At 40.6% G+C, this 19,806-nt stretch overlaps 1 protein-coding gene across 1 annotated transcript; it reads right to left on the bottom strand.

Annotated features, from left to right (window-relative positions):
* Nucleotides 1–12,896: 12,896 nt before the first annotated feature.
* LOC144702043 (casein kinase 1-like protein HD16) lies at nucleotides 12,897–15,063 on the bottom strand. The gene is made up of 11 exons (XM_078573906.1): nucleotides 14,998–15,063; nucleotides 14,783–14,884; nucleotides 14,615–14,691; nucleotides 14,462–14,531; nucleotides 14,313–14,368; nucleotides 14,173–14,244; nucleotides 13,960–14,054; nucleotides 13,668–13,734; nucleotides 13,411–13,540; nucleotides 13,121–13,336; nucleotides 12,897–13,023 (listed from the first exon to the last, which is right to left on the bottom strand). The coding sequence occupies exons 1-11, from the start codon at nucleotides 15,061–15,063 to the stop codon at nucleotides 12,928–12,930; spliced, it is 1,047 nt and encodes a 348-aa protein (XP_078430032.1). The 3' UTR covers nucleotides 12,897–12,927.
* Between the last annotated feature and the right edge of the window lie 4,743 nt (nucleotides 15,064–19,806).

The following is a 19,806-nucleotide window of genomic DNA, read 5'->3' as shown; positions in this document are numbered from 1 at the left end:
CCTCCAAAAATTGCATATCCAATGGCTGTGAGAAGGTGACAGAAACTCCCGTTTCTTTTATGCCCTGATCCGACATAGAGCTCTTTCTAACTATACGACCCTGTTAGGGATATAAAATCAGGAACTGACCAGTTTGCAACAATGAGTGTCGCGTACTATAGTTTTCTCTTTACCTCACAATGAACTGTAGTGAGTGAGGATCTACTCGACTCCATCCCACACTTGGTGATCGACTAGGAAAATGCCATACTTGGTGGCCCTTCCTACGCGAGCAAAGATCAAGGAGGTGCTCTTCTTCCGTAACAGGAACAAGGCCCTAGGTCAGATGGGTTTTCCACTGAATTCGACCAGGGACCTTCCTTGATAAACTCATCTCGCCTGAATAGTGCATTTTTGTCAAGGGTCGATAGATCCATGACAGTATCCTGCTAGTTCAAGAGTTAGCACAATCACATGACTTTCATCTTTGGGGTTCAAATGTGATCATCAAACTTGATATGTAGAAGGCTTTTGATGGAGTCGAGTGAAATTTTCTTACCGTAGTGTTATGACACTTTGTTTCCATATATGTATTCATCACTCATGTGGATGCTTGCATGAGAGAGATCAATTCTCTCTCTTGGTGGATGGCAACTCCACGAGCTTCTTCATTGCAACATTAGGTGTCCGACAAGGTGACCCTATCTCACCCATCCTTTTCATACTGATGGAGGAGGCCTTTATCAGATTACTCACACAAGCAGTCACCCGAGGCCTCATCCAATAGTATTTTATGAAAAGGGGTTGCTCGATCCTATTGCACTCTCTATTTGTGGATGATGCCATCTAAAAAATCCATTAGGGAACTTATGAGTGTACTCGTAGCGTATGAGCGGGCTTCCAGCCAACTTCTTAATGTCGTGAAGAGCAGCTTTATAGTCGGCCCCTCCACCACCGCAAAGCGCTCATATATTATCCAAAACTACACATGATACTCACAAGGATGCCTTCCTTTTAACTATCTTGGATGCCCCATCTTTCATAGTCCAATGAGACATCATTATTTTTATACCTTGTTGGCCGAGATGAGAAAGAAACTCGATGGATGAAAACTCAAATTTCTATCCTTTGGTCGGTGCATCCAACTTATTCGCCACATCCTCATGAGTATCCCGTCGCATACCCTATTGGTCCACTCGCTATCGCACATAGTCCTTCACTCTATGCAGCGACTATGCGCACGTTTCCTATGGTTGGGTCACCTTGAAGGAGAGCATAAACACCAATGGTTTTCTTGGTAGAAAGTATGTCGGCCGACAGATGAGGGGGGTCTAGGGATAAGAAGCTCGTGTGGCATATGCGTACCACGAACTCCCCGTTGAGGAGTTTCATCTTAGCCAAGTATGGCGAGTGGGCTCATAGAGAGTTAGAAATCCCGGGCCATAAAAAGTGGCAGACTTGGCAGCAACATTGGCTAGAGATATCCAATGTGACATGTTGGCATGTTGGCCAAGGCACGATTAGTGCATGGTATGATATATGGCTTGCTGACGCGCCCTTAGCCCGCCATCCTCACTTCGTACCTCATAGACTACGGTTGTTTGTGCCATAGTTGCTCATGGGCAACACAAGCTACCTTTGGGAGCAACATGGTCTCCCACTAGAAACATTACCACATGCTCTAACTACTACCATATGGAGCTCTCATGATTGCCCTATTTGGACGCTCACACTAGACAGGTCCTTCTCTTGTCTGTCCTCTTGGGAGTATAATTGCGAGAGATTCCTTATGCAGCACTGGGATCACCACATTTGGCATCCGGCAATTATCACTGACATCTCCTTATTCCTTTGGAGACTCGGGCATCGTGGCCTCCCTACTGATGATCGGGTGACCCATATCAGTTATTCACTCAGTTCGCATTGCCATTGCTGCTCCGCCTCCCCCTAGGCCAAGACTATGGAGCACCTTTTCTTCCATAGGGAGATTGCTCTAGACTGTTGACGCCAACTTACACATTATTGGTGCCCACTACTATGTAACCACACTCCTGTAGCACAGTTAGAGTGTCTTGACAAGATGTTGCTCTCATCAACACGCTCTAAGCGGAGCCCTATCTACACATCACCATAGCTTACATGCTATAGAAGATATAGAAAGGGCAAAATTCTTCTCATTTTGTAGGGATCCTCATGCAAGCTTTGGATATCATGAGATGAGTCGAGCAATGGATACAACTCACCCATCATCTCATACCTCCCCTTGCCCGTAATTCAGCCCTTACATGCAATCTTCTTTGCACTTGGGCATTACGTCGACTTTGACCCCCATCACCACTCGGCTATAGATTGTTCATTAGCAATTGCCGCCAATGGGCATTCTCAAACTGAATGCGGATGGTATGACTAAAGAGAACCCAGGACTAGTCGAAGGGGTTGATATTCTCCGAGATCACACTTGAAGTATTCTTTTTACTTTCTTGTCCTTTTATGGAGTACAAACTAACACAGTAGCCGAGGCAATGGTGATACATAATGGCTTGCTCCTCTACGAGGAGTGAAATATCCACAATATTTCCAAGTGGACTCACAGGTGTTAGTCAATATGCTTCGTGCAGGTTCATTCTCCAAGTGGCGCCTATAGAACGTATGGTAGGACATCATGCAGTGTCGCCCCCGCTTGACTAGCATCCATCACCAGTTGTGCAAACGCAACCAGACAGTGGATGCCCTTGCCAACCATGTGGTATGCTCTCAAGTCCCTTCCTCTCTCTACTTCACTTGGGAGAAACTCCCTTGGGCAGCTCGTGGATGCCACCGTGTTGAGTGCCTTAGCTCGTTGGCTCTTCGCATGCATTACACCCTACCAAAGGATGGTCCCTGCGAGTGGCGTATTGCATGGAACGCTAGGGCGGGAGCACTCGTCCTCTTGCTTGGTTGTGGTACCCAATGCACCCCTAAATGCTGACACCCAATGAAGGCGGGCAAACTATGCACACCGAATGCACCACCACCGCTGTCGGGCTCCGACATGCTACTGGCCCCAAGCAACCTTCTCTGGGATCCTCTTAGGTATCATTCATGTATTTTTTTCTTTTACTACATCATGGGTGTGGCATGGGAAGGGTTCGTGTGTAAATGGTGATGGATATTATGTGGCCGTCAAGCCAATCACACTATCATGTTTATTAAAGTTCATTAAATAAAATGTTTATGTTCATTATTATTTTGTGTGATGTTTATAATGAAGTCCATGAATACGTGCAATGACGTAGCAAATTATGATGTGATCATAATACAATGATCGCTAGTCTTTAAGCATGTATTCTAAATATTCCTATTCAATGGATAGTCGAGACAGGCATCAAATTATCCAAATAAAATAACACTAGCTGATCCTACTTATACGATAAGTATAGCTGATCCTGTGGCTATTAGTGTTGCGACACTAAGGAGAGATAGTGGATGCTCTTTGGAGAAAGAGTTCACTAAATTGATATGTACAAATCCCTGAATGGTATTATATCTAAACGTCAATCAGATTGATTCATGTCACGGTCGTATAAGTGATCCACTGACCAGAGACACCAAGGACATCTTGTGAATGGACGACTACATTTTGACTCTGACTTACGAGTCTCTAATCATGGGATTCAAGAAAGTCATTGCTCGGATGTAGTAAGAAGCTTACGGAGATGATTGAGTGGTCAAGACGGGATCATCTACCTTGGGTATAAGAGGAGATTGACTCAAAGAAGACGAGGAAGAAAATCCCTGGCCAGGGTAGTGAGGATATTGGAGAAGAAATTCTCTAATGATCCCCATTATACAGCAGTATCAATCGAATGACAGATTAGGGTTTGACGATAACCATATCCTGAGTCGTTTGAGAGTCTCGCGTGAATGATGGATTATACATCTACGATAACCGATGACAGTAAAGGTTCCATGAGAGAGTACAACACTACTCGGTATCTTCTAGAGCACGAGGAGTCGCTTGGCACCCCACGGGCTGGAAACTTAGTCTATCGATTGGGTTAAATCAATTCTTATTTAATTAATCTATATGTTGATATAGTTAATTAATAAGGTTGGTCAATAATTGTTATTGGGCCACTAAAGTTATTAACTAGAATGACACATGGGCCTAGGGTCACACACATAAGGCCATAAGGGCATTGGTGGATATATTTTACTTTTAGGGTTTTGGAGAAAAACCTTAAGTGAAATATAAAGGGGGAAAGAGCTCTCATTTCAAGCACCCATTCAAGCAAGATTTGAGAGACCCTCCCTTTCTTCATTCTCTTCTCCACTCATCCAAGGAGAGTGTCTTCATAGTGAGAAGATCTTCTAGATTTTCAAGAAGAGTTGAACAAGAAGAGGTGGAGATCCAAGCACCGAGTGATCGCGTGGATACTTCTAGAGGCCGGACGCATGAACGGCTTCAGAACCAACTTGGAGCGACAAAGTCAAGGGTGGAGCGAGTTCCCAAAAGGTACATTCAATGTTGATTCTAGAGATCGATCATGAATTGATCATCACACTTTCGCATCCATGGGAACATGTTTTCCATGGACAAACCAACGCACCAAACCCAAAAACTAGGACACTTACACTTGCTCCACACCTATAAACGCTGATAAACAATCCATTTAATAAATGAAAACCCGCTGGGTGACGTCCAGGGCACGTCTGGATAGGTCTGCGGGCACAACCCTAGTGTTGGCCATTCCAAGCACCGTGTTTTTGCCAATAAAAAATGATAATTAAATTGGAAGGCCAACTAAGATAATTGTGTGACTAAAATCTTTAAATACACATTCATGAAACATGAGGTACACAAACAAATCGGATTTTGGACATTGGTAGATATACTCATGGTTTAGGGGATTTTATGAAACATTTGCACTATGTGTCATGGTGGGAGGATATGAGAGAGGTTCACTGCGACATTTTAAGGTCAATCAATGTTCTTCTACTATTTCGTATCTATTCATTATTCGATTGATACAACATGTATGAATAATGGTAGATTTTCAACCCATCTCACTTGAGGAACCAAGAAATCATGGATCCCATCTGCACAGGTAACTTGAGATACCCAAAACATAACATGAATGGAGGATTGTGTTTTAACTATGATATCTGAGTTCCTAATCATGAAATTCCAAACTATTTGTAGCTCTGATACAATAAGAATTTGATAAAGGTGATTGATTAATCAAGATTGGATCACCTGTCAAGGAATATGGTGAAACACAGGCCTTGGCCAAGCCAATCAAATATAAGGGTACAATTTTGCAATGATTTCACAACTGAAATGAGTGATTAAGGTTGATTGTTCACAATATATACTAAAAGTCATCCTAGGAGCACCAAACAGAGCATGGATTTTATGTATGTAATAACATATGGCTATAAAATCTCCGTGAGAGATCTATTATTATCCTTTAAATCTTCTAGAGCACCAGGTATAGCTCCGCACCCCATTTGGTAGAAGCTCAACTTTAGAGGACAAATTAAGGGATTATTAGATATTTATTAGGATTAGAAGAACTTAGACCTGCCTTTGGATGTTCTCCTCTATTAGTTTCTACCATGATTTTCATCTCCTTTATCTTTTATTCACTTTCTCTCAATATATATCTTAAACTGAAACTCTTCCTCTCTCTCTCTCTCTAGAGTAATCTATTTCTATAGAAATTTTTTTTTCTATATATCTATGATATTTTAATAAAATTTTACCAAGGAACTAAATGTTCATAGATCCAAACTGGATTCCATCATTACATTACCATTTATTTATTTTGTATCTTGATGTTTTCATGTCCAACTCTTTCTATTTCCAAACCTTCGTACATAACTTTTATGGGGACCATCCCATTAGCTGGACAATGGTATGTGAACAACCACGGCGAGAAGCTCGAGCCGACGTTCGAGAACCGAGCTTCAAATATGCAGCTTAGCAACGATTGCCTCGGTTGTCTTTATTTGCTTGTATTTATTTTTCTGAATTATTGGATGGGCCGTCGTGTTTTGGGCCTCATCCGTTATTGTTTTATTTTTTTTCACATGTATTGTTGGGCTGTTAGGGGGAAGTCCTATCATGGCACGATTTCCCTTAACTCGGCTCACTTGGGCATCCTCCTTACCCTATTTAAAAGGAGGTATGCCAAAGGAGCCACTCGGACCTCATTTTTAAATTGAAAGGTTTGAAGTCATCTTCATCTTGGGCTCCTGCCTACCTCCCTCTGTGAGTTACCTTTAGCATTTTCTAGTCTAGATTATGTGGAGCCGCACGTTGTCGCTTCATCAGGTTCACTACGTCGAGCCTGTCTTTGTCATAAGAATGATATCATCGTCACTACCCATTTATTGTTTGCTGCCCTCATTTTCTTGGAGCTTCTGGTGGTACATTCAAAAGCGCTCACCTTCTCTGAGCAGTCCTGCTCATCATTGCTACCAAGAACGATCCCTATGGTTGATCTTGTCTATCGCCAACCTCAATCTTGCATCTAGGATTGATTCTCATTAGTGCCCACCTGTGCCCTTGCCTTCCTATGCGCAAGACAGTGCCCAACCCGAGTCTGGTCAACCTGACATCATTGTCATTGGAGCGCTCACGCCCGAGCCAGACAGTCATGTGCCCAATCATGCGCAACCATCTCCTAGTGTCATGTATTCGGCGCCCATGTGCTGGCAACTTGCCACGCGCATGTAGCACCATTTGTCCAAGCGTGTGCAGTGTCGCACGCTTGGTGCTTGCCTATCAGCGCCCCAACACCGTGCGCCTCTCAGTTCCCTGCTCGCATGGGCAGTGTCGCACACCCCACGGCCATGCGGTCCTAAGTCCTGGCCATGTGCACTATTCAGCATGCCCTAGTGCCCCCACAACATGTATCTGTTGTGGCATCTCTCACGTCGACCACCGGATCGCTGACATCCCATGGTATCACCCTCTACATATTCCTGCACAATCACATTTATCTCATTCTGTGTCCACTGTTTGATCTTCGCCATCTTCTTTGCCGCCAAAACATTATCAATAAGTCCATCAATTACTGCAACAAACCCTCGCCACAGACATTAGGGTCTCTGCTCGACAAGTTCTATCATTTCCCCATCATCTTTGTGGTATCATTACTGATGGAAATATATGTCTCTGACAAGCCAATCACACATTCCACATCTTGTTCCATGTTCATTAAAAGAACACATTCATTATATGAAGTCCATGAATACGTGATCAAACTTAGTGAATTTTGATAAGATCGTAATAAACATTCCTATTTGAAGGATACGCGAGAAGGACATCAAAGTATTTGGATAGAATATCACTATCTAGCCTCATTCATACGATGAAAGTGGCCGGTTTCGTAACTATTAGTGTGGAGACACTACGGAAAGATAATGGGTGATCTTTAGTGGAAAGAGTTCACTGAATTGATCCATACGAATCCCTGAATGGTATTATACCGAACTGTCAATCAGGTTGATTCATGTCAAAGTCGTGTAAGTGGTCCGTAGAATGAGACACCAAAGACGTCTTGTGGAAGGACGGTGGTACTTTGACTATAGCCAACGAGTCTCTAATCATGGGATTCTAAACGGTCTTAGTTTGGGTACATCAAGAAGTTCACGAAGATGATTTAGTGGTCAAAATGGGATCGTCCATCCTCAGTATAAGAGGTGACAGCTCAAGGAAGACGATGCGATGAAGTCCTTGGCGGAGGCACTAACATATCTTAGAAGATTTCTTTGATGGTTTCCAAATGCATTGGTACTAACTCGGAAGACTGAGTAAGGTTTGACAGTTGACCATACCCTAAGTCATCCTAGGAGCATCAAGTCGATGAGGGATTATATGTACACGGTAACCAATGACGAATAGGTTCCATGAGTGAGTCGATACACACTCCTTTGTATCTTCAAGAACATGAGGTGTAGCTTGGCACCCGTGTGTTAGAGACTTGACCTATCGATTAGGTTAAATTGATCCGACATTAATTAATCTATATGTTGATATAGTTAATTAATTTGGAAGGCCAATAAAGGTTATTAGGCCGTTGGAGTCGTTAACTAGACTGATACATGGGCCTCGAGGGTCACACACAAATGGTCTTTTGGACAACAGAAGATATACTTACGTTTTGGGAGTTTTTATGAAAACTACTCACTTAGTACAAATAGGGAAAGGCCCTGAACGAAATTCACCCAGGCCAAAATTGTTCAGGAACCGTTCCCCTTCTTCTCCCTTCTTCCTACACCCCTTCTGCATCCCCGATGTGTTCGGGACAACGTAACGATGACGTCGGAGAGTGAACGGGGATTGTCAACAAGGAGGAGGAGATTCCAAGGATTGCGTGGATCACGTGCCAAGGATCGCGTGGATACATCTAGATGCTGCACACTTGAGCAGCTTGACTCGTCTCGCTCTGGGATCCAAGAAATCATGGATGCAATCTATGCAAAGGTACTTCATTTCATGATTTTAATGGTGCCATTATGATTCTGTTACATGTCTTCTGCTGCATGGAATCATTGCCTTCTTCCATGTCAAGGCCTCTAGAAACCAACAATTAACTCTTTTAGTACTGAATAAAAATTGCTCCTCTGCCTAGAATTTAAAGTCATTGTTATGAATAGCCACCTTTGTTGAGAAATAGGGTTTATTCCTCAATATCGATCAGGGTTGCTATCAGAAAAGGTTGTGGACGCCTTTTACTTGATTCAAACAATCAATTGGGAGCTTGATCGCTGCCTAGACCTCTCCACTCAATTAATGTATTGTCACTTAGTAAGTGGTTACTGAATATTTCTCACTGGATTTCAACACTTTCGCATACATTTGTACTTGTTGCATACATTTCTTGCCATCTTCCCATGTGGTGTAACACGAGCCGTCCAATCTCGGCAGTTGTGTTACATCAATTTCTAGTTTATTACATTAGGTTTACATTAAAAAAATAATTTGCATATTTTAATTGCATCTCCACAATCACATTGATTACCTCTACTATATTAGTTTCTCCACCACCTTTTATTTCTACTTCTAAAGCTGGTTCGATTGTACTAAAACAGTATGCCTTATATCACTTCAAAACTAGGGATCATCCATGGTTTGCCAATGAATGCACTAACATGAGATACACGAGTGAGAGACAATTTCAGTCTAGCCCTTGGCCCATCAGGCCGCATTCAAGTCAGGAACATGCCTGTTAGTCAAAAGGGAACATCCCTTTATGACTCCACCAGAGGCAAGGCCCCAAGTCAGTTGCCATCTATCACTGCCACCACTGCCACCAAGCATAAGAGAGATAATATGGAGCATTATATGTATTTAAAAATACTAAAGGAAAAATAAAAAATACTAAAATAATATTTTTTTCTAGTGGTCCTAGCCTTGAAACAAATTCAAGAGAATTTATGAAATTATACTAACCATTTCTAGTCATTCTATTTCAAAATACTTTCAAACAATTATGAAAATCTTAATACATATATAGTTATCTTCGCACGTATTTAAAAAAATATGAAATTGTATACAATTTATTTTAGTGCATGAAGATAAAATTTATAAAATATTTTCATTTTTTTGAAAATGGAATATCCTAAAAATGTATTTTCACCCGAAAAACTTATTAATTTTTGTTTCATGAAAAATGTTGGAAATTAAAATTGTGCATCCCTGTAGATATATATCTTAGTTAATCTGTTCCAATTATAGAACACTAATGTTGAAGCATTTCATAAGCATTGTTACCTATGTCAAAAATTATAACAACATAAAATCCCAAAATTTTGACTTGTCAGCTTTGAATTATGGATATTATCAAAACAAGTTTGTCACAAGCTTTGGGTTTGTTAGTATTATTGAAAGGCCAACAACGCTTTCATTTTAAAATTTACCAAACACGATATTTGCGAACGACAACAAAATATTTACAATGTATGAACATATACATGTCAGATTCCTAGCTGAGAGGAAACGTTGTTTAATTTGATTGCTTCCAACTACAGAAATGAGAATCAAATCCATTCTATCAGATCTACTCTGAAGTGGATTAGTTCCAACGGTCTTTCATTAGAATACTAGTCATTCAGATTAGTACCTCATAATGATTCCTAATTTTGAGTTGGTTTTTGATGGAGTCCAGAAGCCCATTTATTGAGGTAGATTTATCAGTGGTAGCCCAAGAAAGAGAACCTTCTATAAGCTGATGAAATCTGCAGAAAAATACATCGAGACCTGAAAATTCTCTTACAGATTGTTCTCTCATAGAACCCTCTAACAGATTCTTCCTCTACCACAATGTGAAGAGTATCTCTGCTATACCTTTTCAGAGGCACATATGTTGTGTTTTGTCTTGCAAGGATCTTCTTGAGTCACACAATATGCTCTAACAGATTCAGCCTGCCTTATAATATTCATGATCTCTGCTCAGGCCTTTTAGACTCTTGACATTCTCTTTTATATTTTCAGAGTTGTTTTTGTCAATTTTTGAAGTTTTATTTCCAAGAATACTGTCATTATGGACGACTCTGCACCTTTAGTGGCATATATAAGGTATCTTGTACTCTGGAAGGGTTATTATTGAAGTTATTTTGGGAATCATGTTTCTTCCCTGAAAGTGTTTTCTTTGTCAGTGAGTCCGCCAGTGCTTGTGACTCAAGCACAACTCCCCTGTGGACTCAAGGATTGGATAAGTTAGTTCAATTGATTCAGGAATTGGCTGCTTCAAGTAGAGGAAGGCTTGTGGAATCAACTTGTGCCTCTACGCTGTTCATGGATCTGATCCCGAAGGTAAGTCATAATAAAATCACAAAATACATTTTATAATTTATTTAAAAAATCTTCATCTCTTCGTTATGCATCCATATATAGGTCTTAGGAATGGAGTATTTAATGGTCGGAATTAAAGATATGAGACCCAATGAGGAAATAAGTTACGAAGGATGAAAAAATGTGAGAGGGAGATGATGTGAGACGCCAAGCATGATAATTTGTAAGGGAGAGGTGACATATGTAAGTTAAGAGAGAGTAAGATAGTTTGACTGATGATAAAATGTGGTTTATCATTAGTGGATTCATGACAATAGGCTTCAAACAGCTTCAACCAGCTGCAACAAGCTTCAACCGGTTTCCAATAGGCTTCAAAATATCCCATTCAGTTTATAGTTGACACTTCAAAACATTCCATTCAAAAGATATTTTTTTACTTATTTTCACTGATTAATTTTCCCTGATTATTTCTGTTAAAAAAACTTATTTGATCTCGATTTAAAATTTTTACAAACTAAGTAAAATATGTTCAATTTAAAAATATTTCGACTAATGTCTATGCTACACTTCTGTCATCTAATCATTCATTGGATTTCTATACATGACGTTTGCTGATTTTTTGTTATATGAAGTGTGGGCAAAGCCCATTAAGCAATATTAAGTCATCATTATAATATTGCTGAAAATATCTTCCAAATAATGGAAGTTTTTTTTGAACTCATAATATCTAGATATAGAACATCAAGACATATTCTTTTAAATAGTATTTTTTTAAGTTTTTATATCTCAAACGGGAAAATAAGTTTTTTTGAGTGTCATAGCTGTTATTTAATGGTACTTCAGTGATTCATTAACTATAATTGAAGAGATTATACAATTAATTTAGGATGGAAGTACGCACATGTAGATCAGTCCATTCCAGTATAAAATGACTAACTTGGAATGGCCATGAGAGAATTTTCATCTATAAATTGAGGCCATGGTCGTTGAATGGTACTTTTGGTAGGGTTTGACATTTTGGACCGGTGATCAATCACTCTGGACCAAACCATGACTATCAGTCTGCCATTTCAGGGTGGACACGCAGGAGCGGCTGGATCTGGTTAGATGGCCAAACTGGAGTCACCCCAGATATTAGTTAAATCATAATTATTGCTCGTGTGCTCCCCCTTCCCCCTGGTTCCACTTCCTCTCTTCATGGTCTTGTGCTTCCCCACGCCCTGGTTGTGTGCTCCTCCTCCTGGTCGCACTTCCTCTCGTCCTGGTCACGCTCCCCCTTTTCCGAGTCATGCTCCCCCTCCTCCTAATGTTCCCCCTCCCCGGACACTCATTTTTTTCTTCTTTTCCTCATATTTTCTTCTTCTTTTCTTCTCCCTTTCTTCTCCCTTTCTTCTTCTTGTTCTATTTTTATTGTCTTCTTGTTTTCATTTTATTTTCATCATCTTCTATTTTTATTTAATTCTTGTTTTGATCTTCCCTACTCCTTTTGTCATCTTCTGTTTTTATTTTTCTTTTCATCTTCCACACTTTTATTATCCTTCTTATTCCTCTCTTTTCCTTCTCTTGTTTTTTGTTCTTTTTTTATCTATTCTTCTTGTTTTCCCCTCATCTCATCCTTATTCCTCCTATTCTGTTTCTTATTCCGCTTTCTCGAACTTTTATTATTAGTTTTCATATTCCTTGTTATATTTCTTTTGCTTATTCCTTCTGATCTTCATTCTTAGTCTTTAATTGTTCTTTTGTTCTTCATTTTTCTTTTTTTTGTCTTTCTCTTCTTCTTATTTTCGTTTTGTTTTAATCTTTTATTTGTGTTCACTTGTGTTTTCTTTTCTGCTTCTGTTCTTCATATATTCTTCTTCGTTCGTCTTCTTCTCTTATCTTTTATTCTTCTTTTCCTCTTCCAAGATGGACTTTATAGATTGCTTTGCAATAAAAATTTTATTATACGATAAGACCATCTGATGTATTGTCCATGCATGACTGCCTGTTGTCCAGAAAAAGAAAAATATGCAAAGGACATTAAGAGTAATTTCAAATGTATTGTTGGATATACTTATGTTACTGATCTTTATGCATCTTCATAAGACCCATTCAGTTCTAAAATTTTCTTGTGTTGTGTTTCAAATTTGTTTGCCTGGAACAACGTTGGATTCCTACATCCAGCTTCAGATTCTTGCCCGTTTGGGGGGCCGCTCATCTTCTGTACCCAATACTGGTTTCTTGCCTGGGACTATCAACAGCCTTTTTCTTTTCCTACTGACCTGTCGATGTTGAAAACAGTTGGTGTCTAACACTAATACATAATCAATTGAAAATACATAGAAATTAAACACAGAAAATAAGTTTGTGAAATCTCACCTGAGGAGCATGAAGTTTTAGCATTCGTCGGTAAGTGGAAGGACGCAGGAAGCTCTCAAAGAGAGAGATGAGCATTCCATAGTCCGGTTTTGCATCATGTCTCATTGTCCTCACGGCAATAAGCAGTTCTTTGAACGGTTTGGGGCATGCGAAGCATATAGCTTCTGAAGACATCTGAGTCTTCATTGATAATGCATGAAGATTTGGATCTTTCCCCTATAGATTGAGAAAAAAATAGTCAAATATATGAACTGGACGATGAAGAACCATCATATACGTCAAAGAGAAACCTTAAATCCGTCCCAGGGGAGACTCCCCCGGAGTAGAAAAACCATCGTATATGCGAGAGACTCCAAGTCGTCGGCCCTCGAAAGCCTCATTCCTTCATGGGCCCGAATGCTGGCATACTTTTCTGTACCCCTAAAAGGGAAAACAAAAACCTTTGGGTCTAAAGCGGCAAGTTTGATGAACAGCCTCCTAAAAATAAAAAAATCAAGGAATAGAAAGAAAACATTCTTGGAGAAGCGAAACAGTATCCAAAATGTACCTGAAAGTCAATGGCTTTCTGTTGCAGCGGACATGTTTCTGTGAATCGTTATCCCACCACGTCGATGCTAATGTTACAGAGAATTAAGTTCAACAAAACGAAGAATTAGGTTCGTGAGTAAGAGAGTGAAGATAATTTTCGGCGCCTCGAGAAAAAAACGAACGAACATATTGAACACGGAACGGAGTTAATTCCATTCCAAAAAGCATATTTGAAAGGTGGACTTCCCACTCAATAAACCCATGAAAGCCACGAGCCATAAAGAAAAACCAAGTCCTGCCAGGAAACCTACCTACTCCCAGATCAATCAGGAAAAGTTGGTTTTCCTTGAGGCTTCCTCGTCGGCCAAAGAGAAAGTTCTCTGGTTTAATATCACCATGCACATACCTAACATGCATCAAAGAGAAGGGATACACTTAAAATCTTTCTTCACACAATGCGGTTATTCAGAACACATACTACGAAGAGAATCACGGAAAGTTTAGAAGACATCACGGAAGTCTACCCCCTAGTGTGAAACTTTTCCAGGATTATGATAGCCTGGATGGCAATGTTGGCGGCCATGCCAGGGGATATACTGTGGAGACACAACTCAAAGTTAGACAGGAAGATAATTCAAACGTTAATGGGAAATTAGTCTCTCACTATCGCCCTCTGGCATCCCACGCGTCTCGTATACTCAGGCCAAGTTTCTCCATTACCTGACACGAATATTATATGGAGCGAGTAACGTTAAAACTATGGGAAATCGGGAACAATGAAGACACGAACCCAACGAAATTACATGTCCCTACCGTGATATAATAATCACCCACGCGGCCTTTGCGGTAGATCTTTGGTAGCCCATAACATCCCCGCAATTCGCTGTAACATAATCTTTAACCATGATCACAACGTGGGGCGGACACATGAAAAAGAAAGAGAAATGAGAGTCGTCGAGTTCGTACTTGTAGACGTGCCACTCGTGGGGCTCTTCTTCTTTGTTGTTGTTTTCGCGGCTTACGTGTTGAAATTTTATCGCTACCTGTGATTCATGGTAGATGCGAAACGACGACAAAAGTAAATTATGCGTGCCTTAGTATAATTATTTTTAATTTCACATGAGTGATTCTAACCTCATAGGAGTCACCAATGGTTTCTCCAGCATACACCACACCATATGCCCCTTGTCCAAGCTTACCCAAAACCTTATATTCGAGGAAATCATCCACTCTAACCTTCAATTTTCATTGAAAGATAATTCATTATGTTAGAAGTCGTTGACCTTTACATACTCTTAAGAATCGCGATGAAATTGTGGCAAGAATAACGATGAAATATTAGAGCATACTCTTTCAGGAATTTGATACGCCCCCTCTCCCCACTGAGAAAATGTTGGGGCAAGGTTGGGGGTCATTTTATCTGCGAGAGAAGAAGCAAGAGAAACGTTGTTAGACAGTGAAGACTAGAAAGAAGAGAGAAAAAGTGAGGGGATGGCAAGAGCAAGTCTCTTCGTAGAGGATCAGCGTTGGCGAGGGAGTTCAGTCTTCATTCTCAAGCAGTATCCGACGACCCACCCTGAAAAAAGAAAAGAAAACAGAGTGAATCTGAGAGCAAAAGAAATAACGAGAAATACCGGTTCAAGAATCGGCCACGGCAGGCAAGTGAAATGCGCAGATGATAGTCTTAGCCGTCGAAGTTTCCCTGCAAAGAGAAAACAATTACAGTGAACGAGAATTGGACAATGAAATACAATCAAGAGAGTTAAAAGATAAAAGAATGTGGAAAACGAGAATTGAACATACCCCAAGAAGAAACTGCTCGAGCAACGTATACGCTTGAAGGTGCCTTCCGCTGACGATCTTCCTGCAAGAAATATTAAAGGCGGTGAGACAGAGAAAAATAGAGAGAGAAAGAGAGAGCAACAGTGAGACAGCCCTTGCGCGAGAACAAGGCGACGACCAAGGAAGAGCCCAAGAAGAATGCGCAGCGTAGGCGAGAGATAGGCGAGAAGACAGGCGAACAAGGCAGAGAAAGAAACTAGAGTGAAACAAAACATAACTCGCAATGGCTTTTATCTCCAATGGCTAACGGTCTTTTAAAGAAACCTAACGGCTTTACTGAGAGAACGCGCGAACAATGCAGAGAAAGAAACTATAGTGAAAGGAAACATAGTTCCGTATTATTCATTCGTGATGGCTTTTATCTACATTGCCTTAACGGTCCCAAAAGAAAACGAACGGTCTTTAAGAGAGAACCAACGGCCATTGAAAGAGAACTAACGGTCTTCAAGAGAGAAATAACGGTCTCTGAAATAATTCGGAAATATTACACAGATGTAACCTATGGATGGATGGAAGAGTTTAGGGTAAATACAGAAACGTCGTGGGCCAGTCAGGAATCGGCCTATTTTGGAAAGTCTATCATTCAGCTGTGGGGTTTTTGAGGAGTATTGGCCTAGGGCCAGTTAATTGTTTTTGTGTGTTAGTTCGTCCACTCAGACACACTTTGTTAAAAACATGCAAATTAAGGGATTAATTCTGGGAAAGTTACACTTTTATGCATTAAAATGAATACAAATATGATTAAACCTATTTTTTTATTCATATTATGATTTTTGGGATCTGATCAGATTTTATGTAATTCTTCTAACACTGAATCCTTAAGGAACTTAATTTTTTCGTTGAGACTATATGTTTTATGAATATTTTAGACTCGTATTCAGAGATTTAAAATTTTTAAGTCGAAATATATATCTATTGTATATTTATGACTTCATATTTATTTTAAAATAATTTATTAATTTTTTGTGGCTTTAATATTTTCCCCCAACGTGTCACCATTAGATTCATAGAGTGGCAACCAATCATGAGCATTCACAATGATTAGTTGTGCTAATCATTGCAAAAAGGCACAATTATGGCATTATGAATTGTGATGCCATAATGGGCCAATCATTATCTGCATTCTCTCTCTTTTCATCCGCAGGGGTGATGTGGACCTATGAAAAGAAGAGGTGATTTAAATCACAATAAATGCAATATGAGAAACAAGAGAAAGAAGAAAAAAAAAGAGGGAAAAACAAGTCAACAATTGCGATGGTACACGTGGCGCACACATGTACCCCTATAGTTGACTAACAAGCAAAAGGGTGCTGAAGCGGCACCCAAAAATGAGTATTGATGTGAATGACGCACATCAGCGTGTCATTCAAAGAAAAAGGGAATATTGTGATGTGGCGTGTGGCGCCATGTCGCGATGTCGCAATATTCAAAATGATATTTAAAGTAATTTTTGGTATTTTCTCCTCCAGGTACACATGGCGATTTCAAAAAGCGCAATCACAGAAGATGAGGTGATCAAAGAAGACGAGGCGGTCATACAATTATTAAAGCATATGATGATTGGACGGCTTAACCAAAAATGGAAAACAATGAAGCGTCAGTGTAGATGATGAGGAGAGATAAAAATGAAAGACTAAGATTGCTCCAAATTCAAACGCGATCTCTGACGAACCAGAGGTCTTGATGAGATGAAATTTCACGGATGCTTTGTCTCCCTCCTCTTTTCATCCATCCCTCTGATCTATTAATAGAGGTGGGAATTACTATCAAATCATCCTTAAATTTGCTTCATTTTCATGTGGGCCGATTGAAAGGTAGTGGGCTTTTGAGATCCTTCAAGTGTGTTCTTGGTGCCTTCTGTGTGTAGGAAAAAGCAACATAGAAGAAGGAGAGCTCACCTGCACTCGCAAATCACCATGATCATGGCAGGACATAGGGATCTACGGTAAGTTTCGTCACTTTACATTGTTCTTTCTTGACACCTTCGGAAGTTTTGTTCTCTTTCGCTACACATCTTGACATTCCATCACCTCCATACGTCCTCCAAATCACATGTTAATATCTTCATATCATTATTACACAATTAACTTGTTAATTACCCTATTTGACTCATTCTCTACCCTATTCCCTTTATGCCTCACGTCATTGTTATATCATTCTTGTATTCACTCTCTCTTCGCAAACTTGAATTATTACTATCTACTTACTTCTTTCCTCAACTTAATATCACTATCTCAATTATTATTTTCTCATCATTTGATTTTGTATTTAGTAAGTATCTCTTCTCACCTCAATAATCAACACGTTAAGAATATTAAATCCTTAATCATCGTTCCATGTGGAGACGATCTGATGGAGCGCGACCAAACGACATCGACAAAACATCATCAGAGCTGTCTTTGTTGTCAACAACATCACCGTCGGTTCGTGTCCAGCCCGACTGACATGCCAAAGCATTTGTGAAAACGCCCGGGTTTAAATACACCAGGTACAAGCGTGTTCGCATTTTAATTATCTGTTTTTTTCGTCTAATTTTTGTTTGTGTTCGTCACAATGAGTGCACCGTACTCATCGTGACGCGTCCGTATTGTCAGGTTTTATTCGTCTTTTTATTTCAAAATTTTTTAAAATTTCCCTCTTTTGTTTTTTTACTTTAAGTGTTGTAAGATGGGTTCCTTGGTGGGCCCCTTAAATGACTGTTGTAATGGGCCCATCATGGCCCTATATAAGGCCATAATGGACACGTCTTTCTTTCAATCTGGGTTTATTTGTTGGCAGTTACAGTTCATTCTCAGATCTCATGCTCAAAGAAGAAGAGAGGAGGAAGAATAAGGGAAGGTGACCTCTACAATGCAATTGACCTAACCAAGATGGGTATGCTGTGAGCGGAGTCAACAAAGGGAAGGTGACCTCCATGATGCATTCAAATCTCGTTTCTGTCCTCTTCTAGCTCTCCCTCTTCTTCTTCTTCCTCCGTCCTTCTCCTCCCTCTCTTCATCCTCCTCCCTTTCTCTCTTGGGGTGAGATCTAAAAATGTGGCGTAACTGGAACCAACTTCAAATCCAGATCTGAAAGAAAGACGTGCGCATCATGGCCATATATAGGGTCATGATGGGCACATTACAACAGTCATTTAAGGGGCCCAACAAGGAACCCCTCTTACAACACTTAAAGTAAAAAACAGAAATTTTAAACAATTTTAGAACAAAACGACGAATAAAACACGATGATACGGATGCGTCACGACAAGTATGGTGCACTCATTGTGACGAAAACAAAACAGAAATTAGACGAACAAAAATAGATAATTAAAATGCGAACACGTGCACGGGCATGCTCTACCCAAAGTATTTAAACCTGGGAGTCTTCACAAATGCTTTGGCATGTCGGTCGGGTTGGACACGAACTAGCGGTGATGTTGTTGACGGCGAAGACAACTCTGATGATGTTTTGTCGATGTCGTTTGGGCATGCTCCATCACCTAGCCTCCACATGATATGACTCCTCTTGAATTTGATGGACCTCGAGTAGGGCAAGCACAAGGTGGGCGTGTTAGAGAATTGCATCACGACACTCATTCACACATTGCCTCGTAGAACAAAAGGTGCAAGGTTGCCGCCAATGTAGGTCGTAAGTTAGTTAGATACACTAAGGGAGATCTAGTTATGGTCAGGTTGAGACCTGAGATCTATTCTTCGGAGATCGCTAAGAAGCTTCCTGCTTGTAGTTTCGTGCATTTCCTGATAGCCCGTATGATCAGTGAGAACACCTACGTTGTGGGCACCCTACCAGATTGGGGGATCTGTTCTACCTTCAATGTTAGCGACCTAGTCCAATACCCGACCCATGCCACCCATTGTCGAGCCTCACAGCCCCTCGAGCCTTAGTAGTGATGAGCATGAGTGACACCATCCATCCCCACCCGTTCTATCCCCATTGAGACACAAGTGTATCGAGTCGATACTGGAGGAGATAATTAACGCTGCACGGGAAAAGCCAAGCTGCAAGTTCCTAGTTCATTGGCAGGGTTGGGCGTCATCAGACGACACATGGATTTCAGAGGAGGATCTTCAGCGACTTCGACCGGAGCTCATCCAGCCTCTGGATGATATCTTTGGCTCTAACTCGCTAGAGCCGAGTTCCTCCCCCGTGGGAGGATGATTTAGGACCATCGGGAAGGCCAAGCCCAAGCTCACCAGCAGGTGCATCATGGAGCCTGAGTCAACGCGAAGAACCCGAGTTTCAGGTGTACGGCTTGACGACCGGTCCTGATAGTTTGTTTACTTCCGCATTGTGTCTTTATGGATTTTTCTGCC

This window comes from Wolffia australiana, chromosome 4 (genome assembly GCF_029677425.1).
Source record: "Wolffia australiana isolate 7733 chromosome 4, ASM2967742v1".
In the NCBI taxonomy this organism is placed as follows: domain Eukaryota; kingdom Viridiplantae; phylum Streptophyta; class Magnoliopsida; order Alismatales; family Araceae; genus Wolffia; species Wolffia australiana.
This window is presented reverse-complemented; position numbering and strand designations above follow the sequence as displayed.